Source organism: Echinococcus granulosus, assembly GCF_000524195.1.
Source record: "Echinococcus granulosus chromosome Unknown EG_S00059, whole genome shotgun sequence".
NCBI lineage: Eukaryota > Metazoa > Platyhelminthes > Cestoda > Cyclophyllidea > Taeniidae > Echinococcus > Echinococcus granulosus.
In genome coordinates this window covers 119,547-139,760 of record NW_020170439.1, presented here as the reverse complement: position 1 = coordinate 139,760, position 20,214 = coordinate 119,547, and the positions used below count along the sequence as shown (strand labels likewise).

Below are 20,214 nucleotides of genomic sequence, written 5' to 3'. Positions count from 1 at the left end.
TTTCGATATGGTCTTTTTTGAGGTATGGTTTTGGTGGAGTTGTTTCTGAATGGATTTTCAGCCCAATACACTTTGTGAGTTTTTTGTTTCCTTGAGTTCTTTGTATCAATCTCCATCGATTGCAGACTGGAAAGCGTTCATTTCGCATGTTCGCATCATGTTACAATCAAAGTACCGATTTAGAAAGGTATTCTCCTCTTCTAACGGCGTGATAGTGTTGCTTCACTCACCGTAACACGCATAATTCGTTTCTCTTTACCTGAATCCATAAACTTCTATCTTTCTTTTTCGTTTCTTTCCTAGGTGACACGTTATTTGATGTCCCTTCCGAGTGCCCCCGATTCTGTAATGGCGTCACGAGTTGGATCCGAAACACCAACATCATCTGTCATGAGCACTTCTGAAGGTGGCGGTGGCCATGAACCCAAGTCTGCGCCCGTATTTCTTCCAGTTGGAGCCGCTGTTAGTGCAAAATATCGCGGCGCCTTTTGCGAAGCGTTGATTGAACGGGTGACCCTTAACTATCGTATTCGAGTTCAATTAAAGGATAAGAAGGTGAAGATTATTCTCTTATACTTTGTCTGTTTACCATCGCTTCCGAGTCACTTCTGAATCTCGACGTACTTTAGTATGACACATTGAGTTGTGCTTGGCATTTCTAGCGAGGAGGTCCAGTCGTCTGAAAATGAAAAGTCTAAGGTACTCAGGTATCAGTCTACTATATTGTTTTCCTTTCACCTATTACAAGGCCCCACTCTGAGGTAGAGCGAATATCAAAAGTCATAATTTCGATAGCTTTTCTGTTTTGTGTCTCCGTAGATTTAGCCATCCACATCAGATGGTTTTGCTCTCTGTTGATTAAAGTATTCAGTTAGGGGAATTTGGACTATTATTGTCCTTTGATAGTGGGCTCAAATTCTGCTGCCACCATTGTAACGCTCAAGTCATCTCTGAAGGTTCATTTTCAACGGGTAGAGAGGTAAGAGTAATATTCTCGATATGCTTAACGGAGCTCTATGTCGCTATCGAGGAAGGAGAACTGTGAAAATTCTGAATCTTGAGCAAATAGTTCGAACATTCATTAATCAAACCCTTCCTCCCCCCCGTACTTCAGGTCTGCGTCACTCTAGACAAAAACAGCATTCTATCCGGCAACATCGAGCCCAATGCAGAGGTGTCTGTGCTTATCAAGGGTGGAGAGTACGCTTCCACCAGTCCACAGACTGCCTCGATTGTCCGGATTACTGATCTCAGTCTCTACACAGTCGGTAGGTTCTGTCGAATTTTACCTATTTATGTAACCTAATTACTCTCAGAGACGTTATGAGGGCTATCAGTCTCAAGGTGGGTTTTTAATCTGAAATATTGGTTACATTAAGCATTATCGGAACCTTGCCCCATTAGCGCAAATGGTAAATCTCGTTACTTGCCTCTACTCATGATTGGCTGGGAAACACCAGTATCATGCCGAACAATTCGTGTTTGTCATAAATTCAATACCAACAGCTGATTAAAATTCACGTACTCATCAACCTGTCACTGATTTCCGTAGTGTCAAACTCGGGTTAATCCAAACTGCATTTCCGAGGGCAACGTGGTGAATACTTGCAAGCATAATTCACTGATAGTGGTGGGTTTTGGTCTGTTTGATTCAGATCTCACTCTCTTGTACAGTTTAAGGCCTTTACCAAGAGTCTCCACAGTTTTAACGGCCCTCTTTTTGGGAGATGCAAGGATTCAACCTCTTATAGGGCTTTGATGTGGTATTTGGTTATGTAAATCGGGATTGTTGTTGGTCTTTTGGGGTAAATTCCCCGATGCTGCAGCCAATTTAGCTGAGAGGCTGGAGAGCCCAGTAGCATACAACTCTATAGTGCAAGCGTTGAGACCAAGCCGTAGAAACACAAACGGTCTCGATTTTTCCTGTGACTACTCCCTCCTGTGTCGAGTTATCGATGCAAAGTTGCCGAGATTCGTAGTGTTTATTAGGTAATAATTTAGCCGTCCACTTTCCCAGCGGCCTTTTTCTATTTCTTTGTTGCTAGCTTCTCAACAAGATGGTGGGGGTCCGTGATACACAAATCGGCTCTAACCATCCTTGTTTCTCCGGTTTCTAGTTTTTGATGATGGTGACAAGCGCAGCCTAAAACGAACGCAACTAGTACTGAAGGGTGAGCGTCACTTCAAGGAAAGCGAAAGCCTTGATCGTCTGCCCCTGACGAACCCTGAGCAGTTCAAGCAGCCTGTGATTGATCGTAACAGGCGGTATCAGTGAGTGGTATTGTTGCCTTACATTTAACAGCCGATAAAGCCGTTTTTAATCGTTTAAGGACGCGATCCGTATACTCTACACCTATCAAAACATTTGTAGTTTGAAGCGCCATTTCCCATCTGATAAAATACTGGTTTATTTTCCCGTGCAGAACAGCTTACTGCTTTGCTGTGTTTTCTAAAGATTTATTTACTTTTAAACCGCATTTTTGCATCTCTAGAATGTTTATTCTGCTTCCTAGGTGTACTTCCAGAGGATCCATCACTAATTGGGCCGATCTTAACATTCCCTACTAACGTCTTACTGGCTCTTTCGTAATGATTTTCATCAGTTTCGCAGTTCTCTAGTTATGAACTTCTTGTCCAGAATCTCTTGATGCCTTCGCGGCGTAATACATTTTTGTTTGATTAAGACCTTTTGAGGTCTGTTAATTTAATTCACCCGAATGCAAGTTGTGCGTAAACTAGTGAACAAACACCGCCCCTGTTTGCTCTAATTTTGGGGCAGTAATGTGCTTTACAAGAAATTGTGCTACGCTGTTGCAGAATTTGTTTCGTGGATTCTTGCACAATATCAGCCATCACTTTGTCCTTGGCATTTTGGTGGTGCATGTTGTAACCCTCTGCATGACTTCTCGAAGATTGGTCAAGGGGGTTTAGATTTAGGAACTCAGGTCAAATGTCAAAAGCATCATTACCACTTACCCGTTGTTTTGTGCCCATGTTTATTTTCTGGTTTTTTCATCGGTATAGATATTGTAAATGTTGATTATGGGAAAAATATTTTTGCTTAAACTTTGGTGCCTTGGCACAGAATCCAACGCGCACTTTCCCATAAACATGGCCAAAGTTGCTGCCTTTTTAATCCCGAATGTCAACCAGCCCTTGATATCGGCCGGACGCTGGTATGACGCTTCAAATAACATTTCGAGACATTTAAATTTGCTCGGCTCGACAAGTAGCGTGTTGAGGAATATTGTTCGGTTATCTGCTCCTTAGTCTTTGTGTATATCGGTCACAGACTTCTTAATAGCCGGAAGCAGTCCTTTGTATTTTTACTCAGGTTGCTAGTAACCCTCCGAACGCAGGTCCAAGTGTCCTACTTCATGGGATTCGGACTAGGAGAGCCAGAGGAACTGAAGTGATCGTGGTCATTTTTTGGCATTTGTTTCCAAGTCCTCTTTTCCCATTTCCCTTTTCATGTGGCTTGTATTGTGCCTCAAAAAAATGGCACTCGTATTTGATTTATTTAACTGATTAGGAAGTTTTTTGATTCGCCTTAATTTATTGTTGAACAAACTCAATGTTTCTTGCCGCATCTTAACCTACAAAGCACTCTGTTATGGACAAAGTAGTGCAGGTAGGGGCCACGGTCACAAAGAACAGACATTTTTTTGCCACGTGTGTATAATGATGCATGGAGCTAGTTTTTGTGAAAGTACATTCAAGATCGCTTCTGTTATTGACTCGCTTTACGAACTCACCGACTTAGTCCTCCAATTCTAAGGTCGATTTTTCATCCGCTCAGAATTGAGTTACTAACCCCAGCCAGAGGACTTCAGTCAAATATTTGACTTCCTATACTATACTCACATCAGAGTTTATGTAAGGATGAAAATTTATACGTTTAACATCTAATAGAACTGGAATTCTTCGTTGTGCTATTAAACGACTTTCTCCCTATGAAGAACTTATCAGTTCTCTTTTTTTACCTTTCCAAGGTCCAGCTTGGAAGATGATGACGATGCAGATGGGGAAGAGACTCGTCCACGACGCACAGATGCATTGAAAGCAGTCGTAGGTGAAGAGGGTGACGAGGATAGGGAAGAGGAGGAGGAGGAATGCACGACTCTGGCAGAGACTACTTCTCTAGCAGGCGAGGAAGCAGTGGTGGCTGCAGCAGGACGAAAGGCAAAAAAACTATCATCTGGTGGAGGACCTCGACGAAAATTGAGCACTTCCGCTGCTATCACTGCCTCCGGTGTTACCGCAGAGGTGGATGCGGATGACACCACCGGCACTACCACCGCTCCAGCTGTTTCTAGTGATGAACATGACGAGAATGGGAGTTATCGTCGTCTCCTTGGCTCCCTTGTAATGATTGATATGCCTATCGTTTCAAAAAGTACGTTTAAAATTTCTCTTTTTTTAATTTCTACGTGCTATCTTTAATTCAAAAATTTACTCGTCGGTTCTCTATATGTGATTTGTAGCTGTGCGAAGGAAACCATTTGGTTTGAAGACCTCCAAAACTTATGAAACCGTCATTACTTCCTAGTGTTAAAGAAGCTATCATTCTTTCGAATCCATGTTAATTTAATGTAAACTCCGCATTATACTTTAGTGTCTATAAAATCATAAAACGAGGTAGGGCAGTAAGACTGTCTGTTGAAAGGTATGACCTCAGACAATACTGTTTTCTGTAGCTGAAACACATCTCGTAGGTTAATGCTTTGGATAGGAACATTTACCCAAAAGGGCCATCTTAGAAATACGTTTTGTCATCTTTTCTTTTATCGAGATATTTTCAGTTGTAGTGGTGTTAATTTGCTTATCTGGAGCTTTTTCAATGTTAGGATTATTAACAAAAGTCGTCATCGTTTCGATAACCATTTTCTCATAGGTCTCTGCGGACTCAGTCATTTATGGTGGATATCACCTTTATGCGATATTCTGCCGTAGTATCCATCCAATTTTTACTGTCCCTTCACAGCCGCTCTTCTGTTTTGGTGGTTATGGCGTAGTTGGTCCTTTGGAAACTATCCATGCGATAGAAATGAAAATCATACGTTGTTTTTCCTGTCGAGACGAGGAGGCATTCAGTTCTTTCCTCGATAGTTTACTTCACTGGCTTTGCATTGTTATAGTATTATGATACCAGCAAATTTCATAAATGCCATAACTTCATGGAGCTATTACTTATCATCCGTTGTTTCTTACCACCCTGCTCTCATTTTAATGCTGCTTAGCCCTTTGGATCCTATCTAGCTACAAATGTCCAGTTACCGAACAAATTAACTTGACTTCCACCACTTCCAGATGACTCCTCCCTCTCCTCAACCACAACTGGAGATACTTCTGCATTGGCCACAGCCTCAAGACGTCGCTATGCACCCGGATTGGTTACTTTACCCTCTGCCATGCCATCCATCGACCTCAAAGCCGTCTCCTCTGCCCCCAAGGACACTGTTTTCCTCGTGAAGTCATTTCGCGAAAATCGATTGTAGGCTTGTGTCACTGACTCTCATATGGAGTGGTATACCATCACGATTCATTATCTCTAAACAGTTTGTAACACGGTTTTCCGGGTAAAGTAAACAGACAACAACGGATGTTTGGGAATGCCGGAGAGCCTGATGGTTTTGTTTTACATTTCAGCTATGCTGTTCCAAGGTCCTACCTGGAGCCTCTGTCCCGAGCCAAAGCCGTCAAATTGGCACATCGAAATCCTGGCCTGCGAACAGCCTTTGAGAGGGCGATTCTCTGGCTTGATCGTCGAGAGTTGCCCGCTTCTTGGGGCTCCGATTTGGATACTCTTCTTGGACCCAACTGGCGATCGGAACGTGAGTTGTGGCTGCTCCAAGTCTTCATTCCTAACCACTTTTCTGACATTCAGCGATTTCCAATGACGATAACCCAGAACTTCCGAAACCTCGTCATGATTCAGCCTCGGTGGTTCGGAAGAAGTTGCGTCGCCGACGTCGACATCGATCACCATCATCATCTTCAGCTGACGCCTCTTCTTCCTCTTCGTATTCCGCCTCCGACTCATCATGTGTTTCCATTGTTGCTTCATCCAGCGAAGGTGAAGCCGCTAGCCCGCCCCTCAAGAGGAAACCACGTCCTTCTAAACCTATCAAACGTCGTCAACAGCGTCGCAGAAAGACGTCCTCCATATCAAGAAGCTCTGCGGCCAGCAGCAGTGCTGGTGCTGACGATAACGTTGGCAGTAATGTGGAAGCTGATGATGGTGGAGGTTATGACAGCGACGCTTCGACAAGTTCTGACTCGCCAGAGTACTTTGAGGAAAGGGACAGGTGGATTGCGAAGCTCTATCGATTCATGGATGCGCGTGGAACCCCTATCAACAAGGCACCCAGTATAGCTAACAAGGATTTGGATTTGTTTAAACTTTACAGGGTGGGCGTCGTATGTGGGATTTAAACGATAAAATGTTGATTAATTACTAATTATTTCCCTTCATTTCAGAAAGTTGATCGCTTAGGTGGCTTCCATCGCGTCACTTCGCAGTTGAAATGGGCCGCAGTATACTCGGAGATGGACTTACCGCATAATTTCGCCGCCGGACCCAGAAGCCTTCAGACGGCCTTCAAAAAGTACTGAATTTGTTTTAAAAATCGAAGCCATATAGACTTGTGTTTTACAATCAGCTATTTAATATCGGACTGTATCCCTGAAAACGTAATAAGGCATATCAGGCCTCGGAAAATATTATTAGGGATTCGTATCACCTGTGCCTATGAAACTCTTTTAGAGTTTCACAAGGCAGTCTTGTGTATTCCAACCACCCATGAGATAAAAAGAAGGGTCAAGTAGTGGTTTTTTTATCATCATGAGTGAACTTTCGGTTTCATTGCTCCTTTGTGCGAACATTGGTCCACAGCAGACATTTCGTAAAGCTCGGCTCTTGAAAAATGGGAAGGTGGGTGTGCGAAAATGAGTCCCTTTCTTTCTGACTGAAGCCTTAAACTTATGGATATGATAAACGCAAGAATAGGGAAATCACGTTTAATCACAAGTCAGTCAATAACCCAGCCTTTAACAACAATGCGTTTTCATAATATTTGCGAAAGCAGGTAAAAGTTGATTGTTTTTTAAGATTACTACTTGTCACCTGCTAGTGCATTTGTGTATGACCAATTCGAATTTCAGCTGATGGATGTGTAAATGAGTCGTTTGAACATCCACCTAAAACATTAGTTGGGATTGTTGGTTTGTTACTCACGGACTATTTTTAACTAATAGCAGTACGTAATTATTCATAATTAAGAGGGGATCTTCTCGACCATGACTCACTTTCTAGTGATACATAACCTGAATTAAATTATTTATCAAAATAATTTGATTCGGCAGCTTTAGAACCGGGTTGAGCCCGTTTATTAACCAAACAAGCTCGTCAACTTATGGTCTTGCCTCATTGTTAGCTATAAAGCAGATCTGATTTGATGAGATTGCTAGCTGAATACCAGAAGACCGGAAAAAAATCCGTCGCTCCATTACAGCTGAGTGATATTTCTCAAGATTGGTTGGTCAATTGTTCGGCTGTCTCTTAATCGCTTTGAGCAATTTTTAACAATGCCTAATTACCTTCTTTGCCCATCACAAATCCTACCTTTGTTTCCGCGTCATCAAGCCGCCTAAGAATATCCATGTCTACCTGTCTGCTAGATACCTCTTTCCTATCGACGATCTATCGCGTAAACTTGGCACCAGTTTGGATGAGATTCCCATTCCTTTACCGCGAAAATCGAAAGCAACAGCATTGTTGACCGCCACTCCTACTACTGCTGGGGATTCCTCGAACTTGGGGCAGAAGTCTGCTTCCAAGGCAGCATCTGCAAGCGCTCAGGCGGTGAAAACGCTGGGCAAAGCAGATGAGACTAAGAAGGAGGCTGGTCAACGTAGGGCCGCTGGAACAAAGGATGAAAAACTCTCAAAGGTGAATTATGCTGCGAGGGCCTTGAGGTGAATGGAAAACTGGAATTTCTAGAAATTCCAAAATGTGGATCAGATCTCGGTACCGATACATACGATCGTCATTTTTGCTTCATTTAAATTTGACTAAGAGGCAGTATTTTTCTGGAGTGTTTAAAGGAACATCGGATGTTATTTTAGTACGTCTGCTACCAAGGTCTCAAAGACACATTGACCATCACAATCCAGATGTTTTGTCACTTTATATGGCAATGACTGTCATTAACTTTTTCTTACCGGTTTAATTGCTGTTCAAAAACTGATGATTGGTATTATTTGGTATGTCCTCTGACACAGGTTTTTTGGGAGCAATTTCCATAAAATACTAGAGAATGCAAGTCACATATTTGACGCCTCTCCCTGATTAAAATTTAATACATGTGTAGCAAGCGTACCAAGTATGACCGTTTACACTTGCCAACCCAAATACTGTATTTTCATGGAAAACTTGGGTCTAGTTGTTCTCCTCTTCGTTAGTTACTCGATCATCTACCTGCCGCACGCGCTCTACTGAACCATAAAATGTAATGAATTGGTGAATGGATAAATGGAGAGCTCAATATTAATTACATAAGTACGGGCCATTCACGAATTTTTCAGTCGTCTTATTGATACTGACCCTCCGTGTATTGTGTTTGTAGCACACAAATACACTTGAAATTTCAACGAACGAAAGCAAATGATTTTATTCCTCTTTGGTGCAATCTCCACTTACTTTTCATATCTACGTGTTGGAATGGAAACTCATTAATAAATAGTAAGAGCAGCTGGTTTGCCGGACAGAAGTATTTTCATGGTATGGTCAAGTACCATCGTCTTCTTCGTTTCCAATAGAAGCATAATATTACAAAGCTAAATTACTATTTTTGTAAGTTCGTTCTTTTGTTTACATTTCAGATCCCAGATTCCAAGACAAGACCTTCAACTTCATCCACACCAGGAGCATCGATATCTAGACCTTCCTCCAGTTTCGTGACCTCAAAGAAGACCTCACCTTCCACAGACGCTGCACCGTCACAGAGAAAGGAGAAAAAGACATCCCAGGCAGCATCATCGGTATTTTTCGTTTTTTTTATTCTTCTCTAGACCATCTCTTCCATCTTCGACTCTACCACCTCTAAGAATCACATTTCACGGAAATCAGCTACGCCTGAACCATCACTTCCACCACCACCCCCGCTCCCGCCTTCTTTGGTATCCTCGAGGAAACCCACCACTTCAAGACAACGGTCGACTGGCGGTGGGAGTGGAGGAGAATTTTTCGATGAACCACGCAGCGCAAGCAGTAGTCCTGTTCTTCCCACTTTCGAAAATGAACCCTTAAATAGTGATGATCCCAGCAGCCCTCAATCTGTAAGTTTAGTTCTTTTTCCATCGGTATGCGGCGTCTTTGGCTACCCCCTAATGGCCCATTAAAGTATACTATTATAAAGAACGACCCATTATTTTCGATACAAGGGAGTTAAGAAGCCATGTAGCTGAGGTATTGCGGATAAATAGTTCACGTAATCTAAATTACCCCGTTTTCTCCTTGGTCACTCTTATTCTTAAGACAAAACGAGTCTTCCTGTAATATGATGAATTTGCACTACATAGAGGTAGTAGGATGTGCTGTAGGTCTAGCCTGGTTTCCTAAATGTCACGTCTCCTCCAGCGCGAACTAAATCCGGGATGAATTCGTTTACAGTTTTAAGCCCTCTGTAGTTGGTCTCCATAGACTTACTCATCCATTGTAGATTGTTTCTTTCTGTGCTATTTGGATTTCGTGGCCACTCAGCGACATCAAAATTTGTGTTCATATGGGCTGAATTTACTTACCGCCCTTACTAATGCAGCACCCCGAGTCGTCTCTGGAAACGTTATGGCCACTTTACAATTAAGGGAATGCCGTGCTGGGAGGGTGTAGATCAAACTTGTAAAGACTGTGTCTGGATAGCTAAATATACAACTTAAGTATATATTGTTTTGCCATCTGCATTCATTTATTCTGAGTGTAGCCGATTCCGGTGGGTACTATGGTTCGCGTGCGTCATGAGGGACACTGCTACAAAGCTAAGATCGTTCAACACGTCTACGACCCCATGCGACCAGTATCCATGGCTGAGGGAGAGAGAAAAGATTCGACGATGCCAGTAGCAATGCAAGGACAGCTCCGTTACCGAATTCACTATGCTGGATGGAACGCGCGGCACGACGAGGTTATCGATCGGGAGCGAATCATGTAAGTTTCGCTTCTTTTTTGACTAGTTTTGAACCCAGGCAAACTCCTTATCCTTTACTCTTTCTTTTTAGTTCACCAATCAGTTATGTCAGACGCTCACCCTCTTGTTCTACGCTTAACCTCATAGATCCTGCCTCTTCCGCCTTTTCTGAAGATATAGAAACTGTCTCAGATAGCGGGGGGAGACAGCAAGGGCAGAGACGTTTACAGAAACAGCGCGCGAGACAAACGCAACAACAGCAGCAACGCAGTCGACAGTCAGTCAAGCGGCCGCATAGCTTGTCAACTGCGTGTGATAGTGACTCAGCAGTGGCATCCACTAGCGTGAAAAAGGTGTATAGAGCTGCAACTCCAGAGGAGGTTAAATGTGAGTGTCCGCTTCATCATATTTCCTCTTAGGAGGTAATGGTCCCTCATTAATCTACTTATTTTGATATTAGTAGAAGCATCCAAGTTTTAGCACGTGCTCCTCTGGAAGTAGCCTTGTTATGTTGAAAGGCTGATAAACTAGCAGCGTCGGAAGTCGGAGAGGTTAGTACCGCGGCATATGGAATTAAATAATTGTTCTGGTGCGTATTTTTTGCCCTATTTTTAGTGCGGTCTGCGGTGCCCCTCGTGGTCACTTCCTCTTCGGTCGCCACAAGTATTGTGATTACTTGTTAGCGTCTTCAAGACAGATAAAACTATCAAGCAATTGATGGTCTTTATTTCATTCGTGATTCTGGATGCCTTACAAATCTCACGTTTCCTGTTTATGAAATGCATCCGAGAGGCCACTGCCCGATTGCTAGTCATTGTATGAAGCGCGAGATTGGGACAATTTTGAAAAACCGGTGCGGTTGTAGGGACCTCGCTGTTATGGGTCTCCACAGTCCCATACATCGATCGAAAGCCCCTTCTGTAAAGCTTTGGCATCAAAATCAGGATCTTTGTTCTAGCGTGGCTCTAGTTACCTAGCCTTTAAGTTGTTTCTAAGGGTGCTTTAAAGCCTGAAAATTTAGAAGTAGCTTTAGTATCGGTGCTGACCCATCCACTCGTATATGCAATTAACGCATTATTCTGCTGACTGCGTCATTCGGGACTCTGGTTGTCTCCTTATTCGTTAACTTGTCTCGCAATAAGTAGGATCAAATCACACTGTACCGCTTTTTTTTAGTGTATGTGGGTTACACAGTGAATTTGAATTTAAACAGCTATTTCTTATTTCAGCCACTTCAAACAAGAGGAATTCGGGTGTTCCGACAGTGGACGTACAACAAGCGAAGAAGCGGCGCCTCCAAGCGGAGGGTAAGTTTGCTGAGAGCAAACTCAATAGGGCAGAAAGTGAACCGACGCGCGGTGTCGGTCAAGCGACAGCAAAGTCCGTCACAAAGATGACGACGACGACGGGCACCACACCAGCCACTACCGGTAGCATTGTCGATGCTGCTACGTCGCTGGCTCAGTCGCCTAATTTGCTAAAGAAAGTTATGTGTAGTAAGTCATCGTAAGCTAAACGAATTAATTAGCATGTTTGCTTTGAATGCCAGTGAGACCAACACAGTAGAGGGATGAACCAAGTTTTACCGTTAATTTTGTTGCCTCGTCTCAGTACCTTAAATGAATGGGCAGAAATTTGCTTATTTAACGCTCTACCGGCCCGTTACTGATTTAGTTTTTATTAGCAATTGTGCATGGCATAGACGCGAATATCTTGGTAGTGGATTTTAAGTGGTAGAAGAGACAGTTATACCGAAATATCATAGCTTCCACCTGATTTGAAATGCTACTCAATGTCTTACCAGGCAAGCGAAAAAGGAAGAATGGGAAGAACAAGACGAAAAGAAAAGGAAAGAAGATAGGCAGGTTGCTAGGCAATTTAGCTTTAAATGTTTGCTCGTTTTTGCTCATGTCGAACTTGGCTATACACCCTGCTTATTTAGTTTGAATGGCTGAACACTGTTGCAGTAGTTTTCACTTGATTTCACTACCATTGTTGAACGAGTGCATCCGCTTTCAGTTCAAATTGCTGGCTATTCCACGATATCAGCAAAATACGCCTTACTCTTTGATGTTCCGAACGTTTTTTGTCTTATTCTTGAAAGTAGTTGCATTTGTTTAAAGCATGAGCTTAGTGTTTAAAAGAGGGATCAAGTAAGTCAGCTCCTGTAAAACGTTCAGGGGCCACTTTGCTTTAACTTTGTCCTCCGTATGTGTATTTAGTTATGAGTGATATTCTTTATGCATTGCCAAACGATCACATAGTGTGATCCGCTCAAGTCTGTCTAAACTGTCCTGGTCGCCTGCCTCTGAAGTATGTTTTTTTAATATCATGTCCCAACATTTGAGGAGGAAGAAGATATGAGATATGAACATGTCTGCCAAGTCGATGAGCTGCATTAGTAAAAAAGTGCGATAATATTGAGGTGAAATGGGCATTTTATATTTAAGCAGCCTGATAGCTGATGCATTTTGTATTTCCAAAATCGTAATTTATAAGCTGGTTTTTGAGATATCGAGTTACTGACTGTCAAAATGACGTTTAATAGAGGCGATGTGGTGAAGATACATTTGTTTCTTATTGTCTATCCTCAAACAAATGTTTTGCACATTCAGGGGAGCCCGTGGAGTTGAAATCGCCACCATCTCTATCGACAGCAATAACAACGAAGGTGATAACACCGCCAACGAAGTCCTCTTCCTCTAAGCTGGGTCTGGAGGATATAAGCTCCGATGAAGATGGTTTTCCACCACAGCAATCCAACATCCCGGAATCTCAACAGTCATTGTCACCGACATCGCTTCCGCCACCGTCTTTGTCCCCACCGGCGAAGCGAATTAAGCAGGAGCCGACTGCGTCAAAAGTTGTGAAGACTGGTTCAGTCTCGTCACCGAAATCGGCTAAGGCTACAGCGCTGGCATCACCACCATCACCTGGGAAGGGATCTGCGATCAAAGTCGGAAGTTCTGTAGGTTTTTGATTACTGATTAGAACTTTTTGAAGCTTTTAAGTGTAATTTTCTACTACTGCTCCTTTTTGGCCCTCATTTCCAGTGAAGGCAAAGATGGGAATTTTCCCGAACATGTAGTGCATTTTAGCCTCCGATTTGCGATAGATCGATCTAATGGTTGAGACCTCCCCTTAAATTGAATGTAAACAATCTGTAACCATTCTCCTTTCATGACTGCTCTCGCGCTGGATCACTCCAAAAGTAAATATTTTTAGTTGTCGAGGCATCAAGCATGACTGGCGACATTAATACAACTCGTGTTCTTTCTCTTCAGGTCTTCCGTCGTCCTACAGCCATCAAAAAGCTCACAAAGCTGAAACCCGAGGAAGGCGAAGGTGTGGAAGAACAGGAAGAGGAACAGCAAGAAGTGAAAGAGGAGGAGAAGGTGGCGAAGATCCTCTATCCTGTCAAAGCCTCCTTAACGCCTCTCTCCTCCCCTTCGACCTCACCTCGTTCTTCTGAGGCTATCGATAACGCCTCTTCCGCGTTTAAATCCCCTGCTGTTGCCGCAGCCGTCGCTTCCTCATCTTCTGAAGACGGAGACGATGGAGATAAGGTCAATCTCGTGGCTGCAAGCGATGTGTTACCTCGGCTCACTCGCAGCCAGCATCGCCTCATCCTCGGTGACACTCCTCCTGGGGCTCAACTCCTCACGGCCACTGCAAATCCACCAGCAGCGGTGAAGAAGGAAGAGGAGAATGCGGAAGTGACAGAACTGAAAGAAAGGGGCAAGGAAGTGGCAGCTGCTTCCATGAAGAAGCTGGAGAAAGAGAAGAAATCGTCCACAAGTGTGGGCAAGAAGACTGCGAATGCGAGCGAGAAGAATGGTCGGTAAAATCTTCTTTGAAGCTGTTTTTAGAGTCAATCATTTCTCTACAAGTCATAGACCTAAATATTTCATCCGTTAGTTGTTGTCTTCTAGGCGAATCATCATTATGCTCTATGGAACCATTGTTTTAGAAGTAGAATGGCTTTTAAAATCAGGAAAAATGTATTATCCATGGGTTGGTGTTACTCCTTGAAACTGTCGGTTTTCAGGGTGACTTCTAGCCATTGAATCTCTTATGTCGGTACTCTATTTATTCATCATTGCCATAATGAAACAACTCGCGACGTCAACAAAATGTTGGGGAGTTTGATTGATAGCTTGAGTATTTTTGTTTCTCTTTGTGCAGTCTTCTAACTACTTTGCGTTGTGTTGTTTCAAAAACCCAGTATTAAAGAGGGACGAAAAGGCAGCAATATCCTCGCCTCCAACTCCAAAGGCTTCTGCATCGTCTCCACCACTACCAGAGCCTTCAGCGTGTAGGCTTTCAACTCGTCCTCCCTCGCCTATCGGCTCTGTCATCTCAGATTCTACAGAACCTATGAGACTTTCCCCTCCTTCCGACATGCTGCTCCCGGAATATAGAACTGTGGTTTCAAGGCCCACCCAAATACCCTCCACTTCCTCTGCTTTTGATGCTTCTGGATCTAGTAGTTCAACCCCCGCTCGATCTAGCAGTGCCGAAGTATCTGCATTGGAAGAAGAGGAGGGAGAAGCAGAAGAGGAAGAGGAAGAAGGAGAGGATATGGAGATGTCAAAATCACCTCTGCCACCTCCACGACCCTCTGGTGGACGTGGTAGATCTCCACGTGGTGCCCCTGGTCGAGGTTGTGGTGGTCGAAGACGGAAAAAAATTCATCTTCAACGATGAATGCTCCTGTGCCGAATGATGATGCTGAATCAGTGGTATCTTCAGCCTCTTCGGGTTTCCGGACTGGCAGAAGGGTGGGTTTTTTCGATAATCTTGAATTAGTTGTCTGTTAGGCTTACCTATTTTTCCCTCTAGGGTATACGTGGACGTCGTGGAGCAGCTAACATGACCACGACAACAGCCGTAAGGTGCTCTTCACTCTCTCAAAGCTCGCCAGTTTCAGAAGGCTTGACTATTACGGGAGCGACGGCATCTGGGGTAAATACTCCAGCACCTCCCACACCGACGGTCCGTCGATTTGGAGGTCCTTATTACCCTATTCCTAATCTGGATATCCTGCCCTCGGGCACCAGGTGTCTGGTAAGTCGAGATATCCCTCTAGGATAAAGGCTGATTTACAAGCATTGTTTAGGTCAAAGTAGCCGGTAGTCGCCTTTCTTTTTCGACATGTAGTCCTTCGCTGTATTCACAAAACTACTCCACCATTTAGCTGATGCCTTGCAAATTTCTCCAGTGATTTTTCCTTGCGTATACAGCATTATAAGATAGCTTACTCCAGCCCATCAATGTTTGTGGTTAATTTGTCTGCTTTTAACATTGTGGTATTCGTGTCAATTCTTGAGTGAAATTTGGGTTTTCACTTTGCAGCATATGTAAATCTTCACTCTCCTTGTCGAAATGCTACTTTAACTCAGTGCAGCAATCTTCAACTCTCCTGTATTGATCAAGTGTAGAGGTGTCTCCATGCCTAGAACGAAATCACTTTTATCTTGTTCAAGCTTACAACAAATTACATATGCATTATCTGTTCAGGAGCGGGTAGTACATGCACTGCTCGAATGTTCACAGGAATGCCAGTTTTTCTGTGCACTAAGAACCACCACAGCTGGAGTCATTACTGTTGGACATGTGAAGCTTTTACGCTGTTCAAATGGCTAAATGGTGAGCGGTCCGTCCGCGTACAGTGTTTAAAGTGTCTTCTGGTGATAACTATCCGTCGATTTTAGGCATTCGTTGATCATCGCATCTGTTGCGTGCACACACTCGAGTAGTATCATCCTGATTGGCGGTGTCTGGACTCCTAAGTCTGTGGCATCCACGCGGATTCTGAGGGTGACATATCACACTTTTCACTCATGCTACTGCGTACGGCGCCACTGCTGTAGCATTTCTTTTCGTAGGTATCTGTAGCATTAAAGTCCCCTTTGACCCGGACTTATTTATTCCGCATTGAAGGATGAATTTCCTTACTTTCAATATTCTCTAGGTTATGCAACAGCGTCTCATGCAGATCATTGAGGCCTGGAGATCCGCCAAGCAGATGCTGAAAGCAGTGGATCAGCGTGCTGCGGCAGTGATGGCGGCGTCGTCTTCTTCCGCAAATACACCCTCTGGAGGTCCTGGAACCGGCGGCGGCAGCAGTGGTAGTTGTGGACGTGGTGGAGGTGGTATCGGCGGTGCAGCTAGGCGTGGTGGAGGTGGATTTCGTGGCGGTCCTAGACGACGACCACCGTCGGTGAACTTGGTAGAAGAACCTCCAGCCTCCTCGGTAACGGAGTAGACTGAAGGACTTGCTATTCGAGCTTGTATCTATAGCCTCCTTTTCCCTCCTTTTTCTAATGACCGACGTGTAGTAGATTTTCTATATATAGCTGCCATACACCTTAATAATACTTTTTATACAACGATTTACTGTTTTTCAAGATAAAGTACAATTGTCCCGTTGACGTTTTCTAAGTGTTTGAAGTCCCGATATTGCTTTATTTTTTTAAGATATCACTCGAAATTCTTCTCGGGTACTTTGTGTGTTCTCTTTTATTCGTTATTTCTGTCGAGGTCGGCTAAATGGATGATTTTTTGGGGGGGAGGGGCAACGGCCAATGCGATTGGTCGTCATTTTATATTACTGTCTGGTTGCTCAGGCCTTGATATTTGTGCGGCCATCGTCAACGATACGGACTGGGATCTGCACGCTCCCATTCTCTCTCACTGAAAGAACGCAATTTTAAGTATGCGGGATGTCTGAAATTGACTTAATTTGAGACTAACGTTTATTTTTCGGGAAGGTATTGTTACACCAAGAACTACTGGTATTTCAAGGACAGGGTGCCTAATTGATTGACCGGAGTTATTTCGTTATTGTGGTCGCTCCCCCATGGTTACGAGACACGTCTGCAGTACCACCCGTGATTTCTATGCTGGTTTAGCTAGCGTTTTTTGAATTAATTAGCGTCTATCTGGATTCAAAAACTCGATTCTTGAGATGGTACTTTCCGAATGACTAAGAGGGTCGCTATTAATTGGTCGAATTTTGTTCTACTAATCTAGGTGCATTTTAACGCGACAAAGTGTTGGACCAATTAGGTGTGAGCAATAGGTCCCCAAAATTGCGGTCTTTGTCAGGCTATGTAAATCGATCTTTTGTGTCCGGGCGCCCAGTTTTCTTGCAACTAGTACGCCAGTATCAAATTTGATATCACTGTGTCCATTCCTTTAAAACTTCAAATACAGCTGGTAGTTTTCCGAATAATGACCACAATCGATTCGCCTTAAAGTCTCTGCAAATCAACACCAGGAAAGTCCTATTTGTCTGTTGACTTTTAAATTCCCACTCTAATGCGTTGACCGTTTGTTTAATTCTTCGATTTGAGTAAAGGTCCACTTTGTCTTGGCGATTGTACCTTCGTCGAGTGGGTCGGCTTTTGACCATGCCCGAGACCTATGTCTTCTTTCGACTTCAGGGGAGTCGCGGGGGCGCTGGATCTACAATTGTAATTTTCATCCTAATGGTCGTTCGAGCATTCAACAATATCGTCGGCATGACTTCTCAGTCTTAAGGAAAATCGAGTGCGAATTTTACATGTTTCCCGACGTTTGCTACTCAGTTTCAACGCAATGAATTGTGGTTTTTGCTAAAAATTTTCTTTTTATTATTTGGCAGTTTGATTACTCTGTTGATTTCTTTTAATTGGTAAACATCCTCACTAATGGTTGATCAGCTAAGGTTTTAATTAGAATACTACCAAGAAATAGGCGTTTTTCTTTGGTGCCTACTCACTATGTATGGCAAACACCTTCCCTTGGGAGAAGCAATTGAAATGCTTTAATTTCTTGGTTTTTACAAAAGAAAGGCCTCTTGGTTCACAGACGCCTTTTTTTGATTGGTTGACAGACTCTTCTGCCATTGGCCAAAAGTTGGCCCTTGCAAAATTGTCCGCTTTGCCCGCTGCAAACTGCTGGCCGGTCATATTCATTAGTGACTCGTGACGACTAGCAAGCCTTTTCCTGCTTTTTAAAGCTCTAGCCATGTGCACTGTTCACCACGACTTCCTCATTTTTTTCCTTCTCCTTGGGAATGACCAATTTTATTGCTAGTATTCCTCTATTTTGGGGCGCAATCGTTTCTCAAAATGATTAGCATATCTGTCTATGAGTTTTAATATTTTGGCACTTGTAAAAGCGCGATAGCATTTCCATTTTTATAATGGGGTGTTGGAATTCATCAACTTCCTTACCCCTTACTGACTCCGATGAATTCGTCAAAGATTGGTCAAATTTTGGTATTTGAGAAAACACTGTGTTTGTGTGCTTGTTTGTGTTTGTGTTTGTTCAGCCCTACCCATGAACTAAAAACACCTAGCAAGACAATGACGTTGACCATTTCTCTTCAAGTTGCAAAAAAAGCATCTTTTTGGTATATCAGATTTTGAAAAGCAAATAATGAATTCAGGCAACCGATTGATGATATCTAGCAATAGCAGTTGCAGAGATGGTAGTCGTGAGAATACTACTACTTCACCTCTTCAAAAGGCCTCTTCCTGCGTCTTAGTGCAGTAGTAGAAGGATTTTCCTCATTACCACCACTCTCCGTCCTTAATACTTGATCCTCTGCAACAAATGTTGGATGATTGGCATTCTCTCGGATGGCTTGTGATTGGTCCACTTGTGGCTGAGGCTTCCGCGGTGATTCGTTTTCCTTTTCAGTCTCCCCTTCTGTCGTCCCTTCAGTAGAATAGGATGAGGCTGAATCACCAAAGTCATCACTTCTGGGAGACGTTTGAGCGCCTGAGTTTGAGGACGTTGAAAGCATTTCGCCCATATTCGTCTCTTTATCTTGCGCTTCGGCAAATGGAAGGACATCTTTGGTGTTTTCTGCTGATAGATTCGCTTGCGAAGCTAATGACAACTTGGTATCGGTAAATGGAGTAGATTCACTGATTTTTAACCTTATGTTGTCATTGCAGACCTTGTCATCAAGGTAATCATTTGGACCCCTTTCTATATTGTTGCGGAGGTTTGAAACAGAACGCGAACCCGTGAAGTGGCAGAGGTTGGAAGATTTACTCATGTGTGCCTTTGCCGACGGAAATAGCTCTTCGTTGCTTGAAATTTCCTGCTCCGAGCCCACATTTTGCAATGAAAAACAAACCTAAAAAGCCCAATTAAGTAGAACGCAATACAAAATTTTCCAAGCTGAACCACTTTTTGAGGAAATATCCCCGTAAAATCCCACTCTGCCACGATTAGCTTCAATTCAGACGGGTGCAATCAAGGTTGCTGGCAAAAGCGATATAAGTGTGGACCGAGGCCCATAGATCTCCTCTTCCCCAGTCCTCATACTCTTAGGACACTCAAGTTGATTTGGCTTCGTCATGCTTATTAGGATAAGTAAATGGGCGAAGCAAGTACGGCGTTTGGGGGGATGTGGGTACGGAACCACCCTCGGGGTTGCAGAACGTTGTCGCCTCAGTCACGAGGTCCGACTCGTCTGCCCGCCTCCTTTCACAAAGACACATTAAAACACAAGTATTACATAGCCTTCTCGTCCTTTCAGCACAGTCCCCAGTGCTACCACTTATGAGCTTCTCTTGAAGTTGCCATCCGGTGGTGTCTTGTCTTCGATCAGGGCGTAAATCTCATCTTCATATTCAACCGATGGTGGCCCTTTGTAGGGTCGCATCTTGTGGTGAAAGGTTACTGGCTGGGTACGCAGTTATGCGTTGCGAATGCGGTAGTTTGCGGGTGAGAGCGCTTTCACCACCCAAAATGGGAACTTGCTGTGTATTCCAGATGGGGGAACCGGCTTGTAAATTTGCACTAAGTCTCCTTCTCGGTAGATGTTCGTCCAGCTGTATCGATCGTAGTATTTCTTCTGCCTGATATAAGACAGCCGTAAAAGCTTGTGTGCGATGTCAGTTTTTCTTATTCCTTCCTTCAGACGCGGTATGCACTCTGGAACATTGGTGGCTAAAATCGTCGGTGTTTGGCAGGAAGATGTTGGAAGGCACTCTCATGCCACGACCTGTGAGCATTTTGAACG

The 20,214-nt window shown here is 43.6% G+C and overlaps 1 protein-coding gene across 1 annotated transcript in view; it reads left to right on the top strand. All coding sequences in view use genetic code 11, as the record gives it.

The window, feature by feature from the left end:
• Positions 1 to 348: 348 nt before the first annotated feature.
• The window catches only part of EGR_06548 (AT-rich interactive domain-containing protein 4A), a gene marked incomplete at both ends in the record, with an annotated part of 20,744 nt that continues 878 nt past the window's right edge, over positions 349 to 20,214 (top strand). The window contains 20 exons of the mRNA XM_024495797.1: positions 349 to 555; positions 1,115 to 1,268; positions 2,118 to 2,271; positions 3,993 to 4,396; positions 5,311 to 5,494; positions 5,650 to 5,834; positions 5,888 to 6,411; positions 6,481 to 6,608; positions 7,681 to 7,951; positions 8,884 to 9,042; positions 9,073 to 9,339; positions 9,984 to 10,207; positions 10,279 to 10,574; positions 11,417 to 11,683; positions 12,803 to 13,155; positions 13,472 to 14,024; positions 14,413 to 14,850; positions 14,928 to 14,968; positions 15,030 to 15,254; positions 16,162 to 16,443. Of these exons, the coding sequence (XP_024349757.1) occupies positions 349 to 555; positions 1,115 to 1,268; positions 2,118 to 2,271; positions 3,993 to 4,396; positions 5,311 to 5,494; positions 5,650 to 5,834; positions 5,888 to 6,411; positions 6,481 to 6,608; positions 7,681 to 7,951; positions 8,884 to 9,042; positions 9,073 to 9,339; positions 9,984 to 10,207; positions 10,279 to 10,574; positions 11,417 to 11,683; positions 12,803 to 13,155; positions 13,472 to 14,024; positions 14,413 to 14,850; positions 14,928 to 14,968; positions 15,030 to 15,254; positions 16,162 to 16,443 (5,316 nt within the window). The remainder of the gene's footprint in view (positions 556 to 1,114; positions 1,269 to 2,117; positions 2,272 to 3,992; positions 4,397 to 5,310; positions 5,495 to 5,649; positions 5,835 to 5,887; positions 6,412 to 6,480; positions 6,609 to 7,680; positions 7,952 to 8,883; positions 9,043 to 9,072; positions 9,340 to 9,983; positions 10,208 to 10,278; positions 10,575 to 11,416; positions 11,684 to 12,802; positions 13,156 to 13,471; positions 14,025 to 14,412; positions 14,851 to 14,927; positions 14,969 to 15,029; positions 15,255 to 16,161; positions 16,444 to 20,214) is intronic.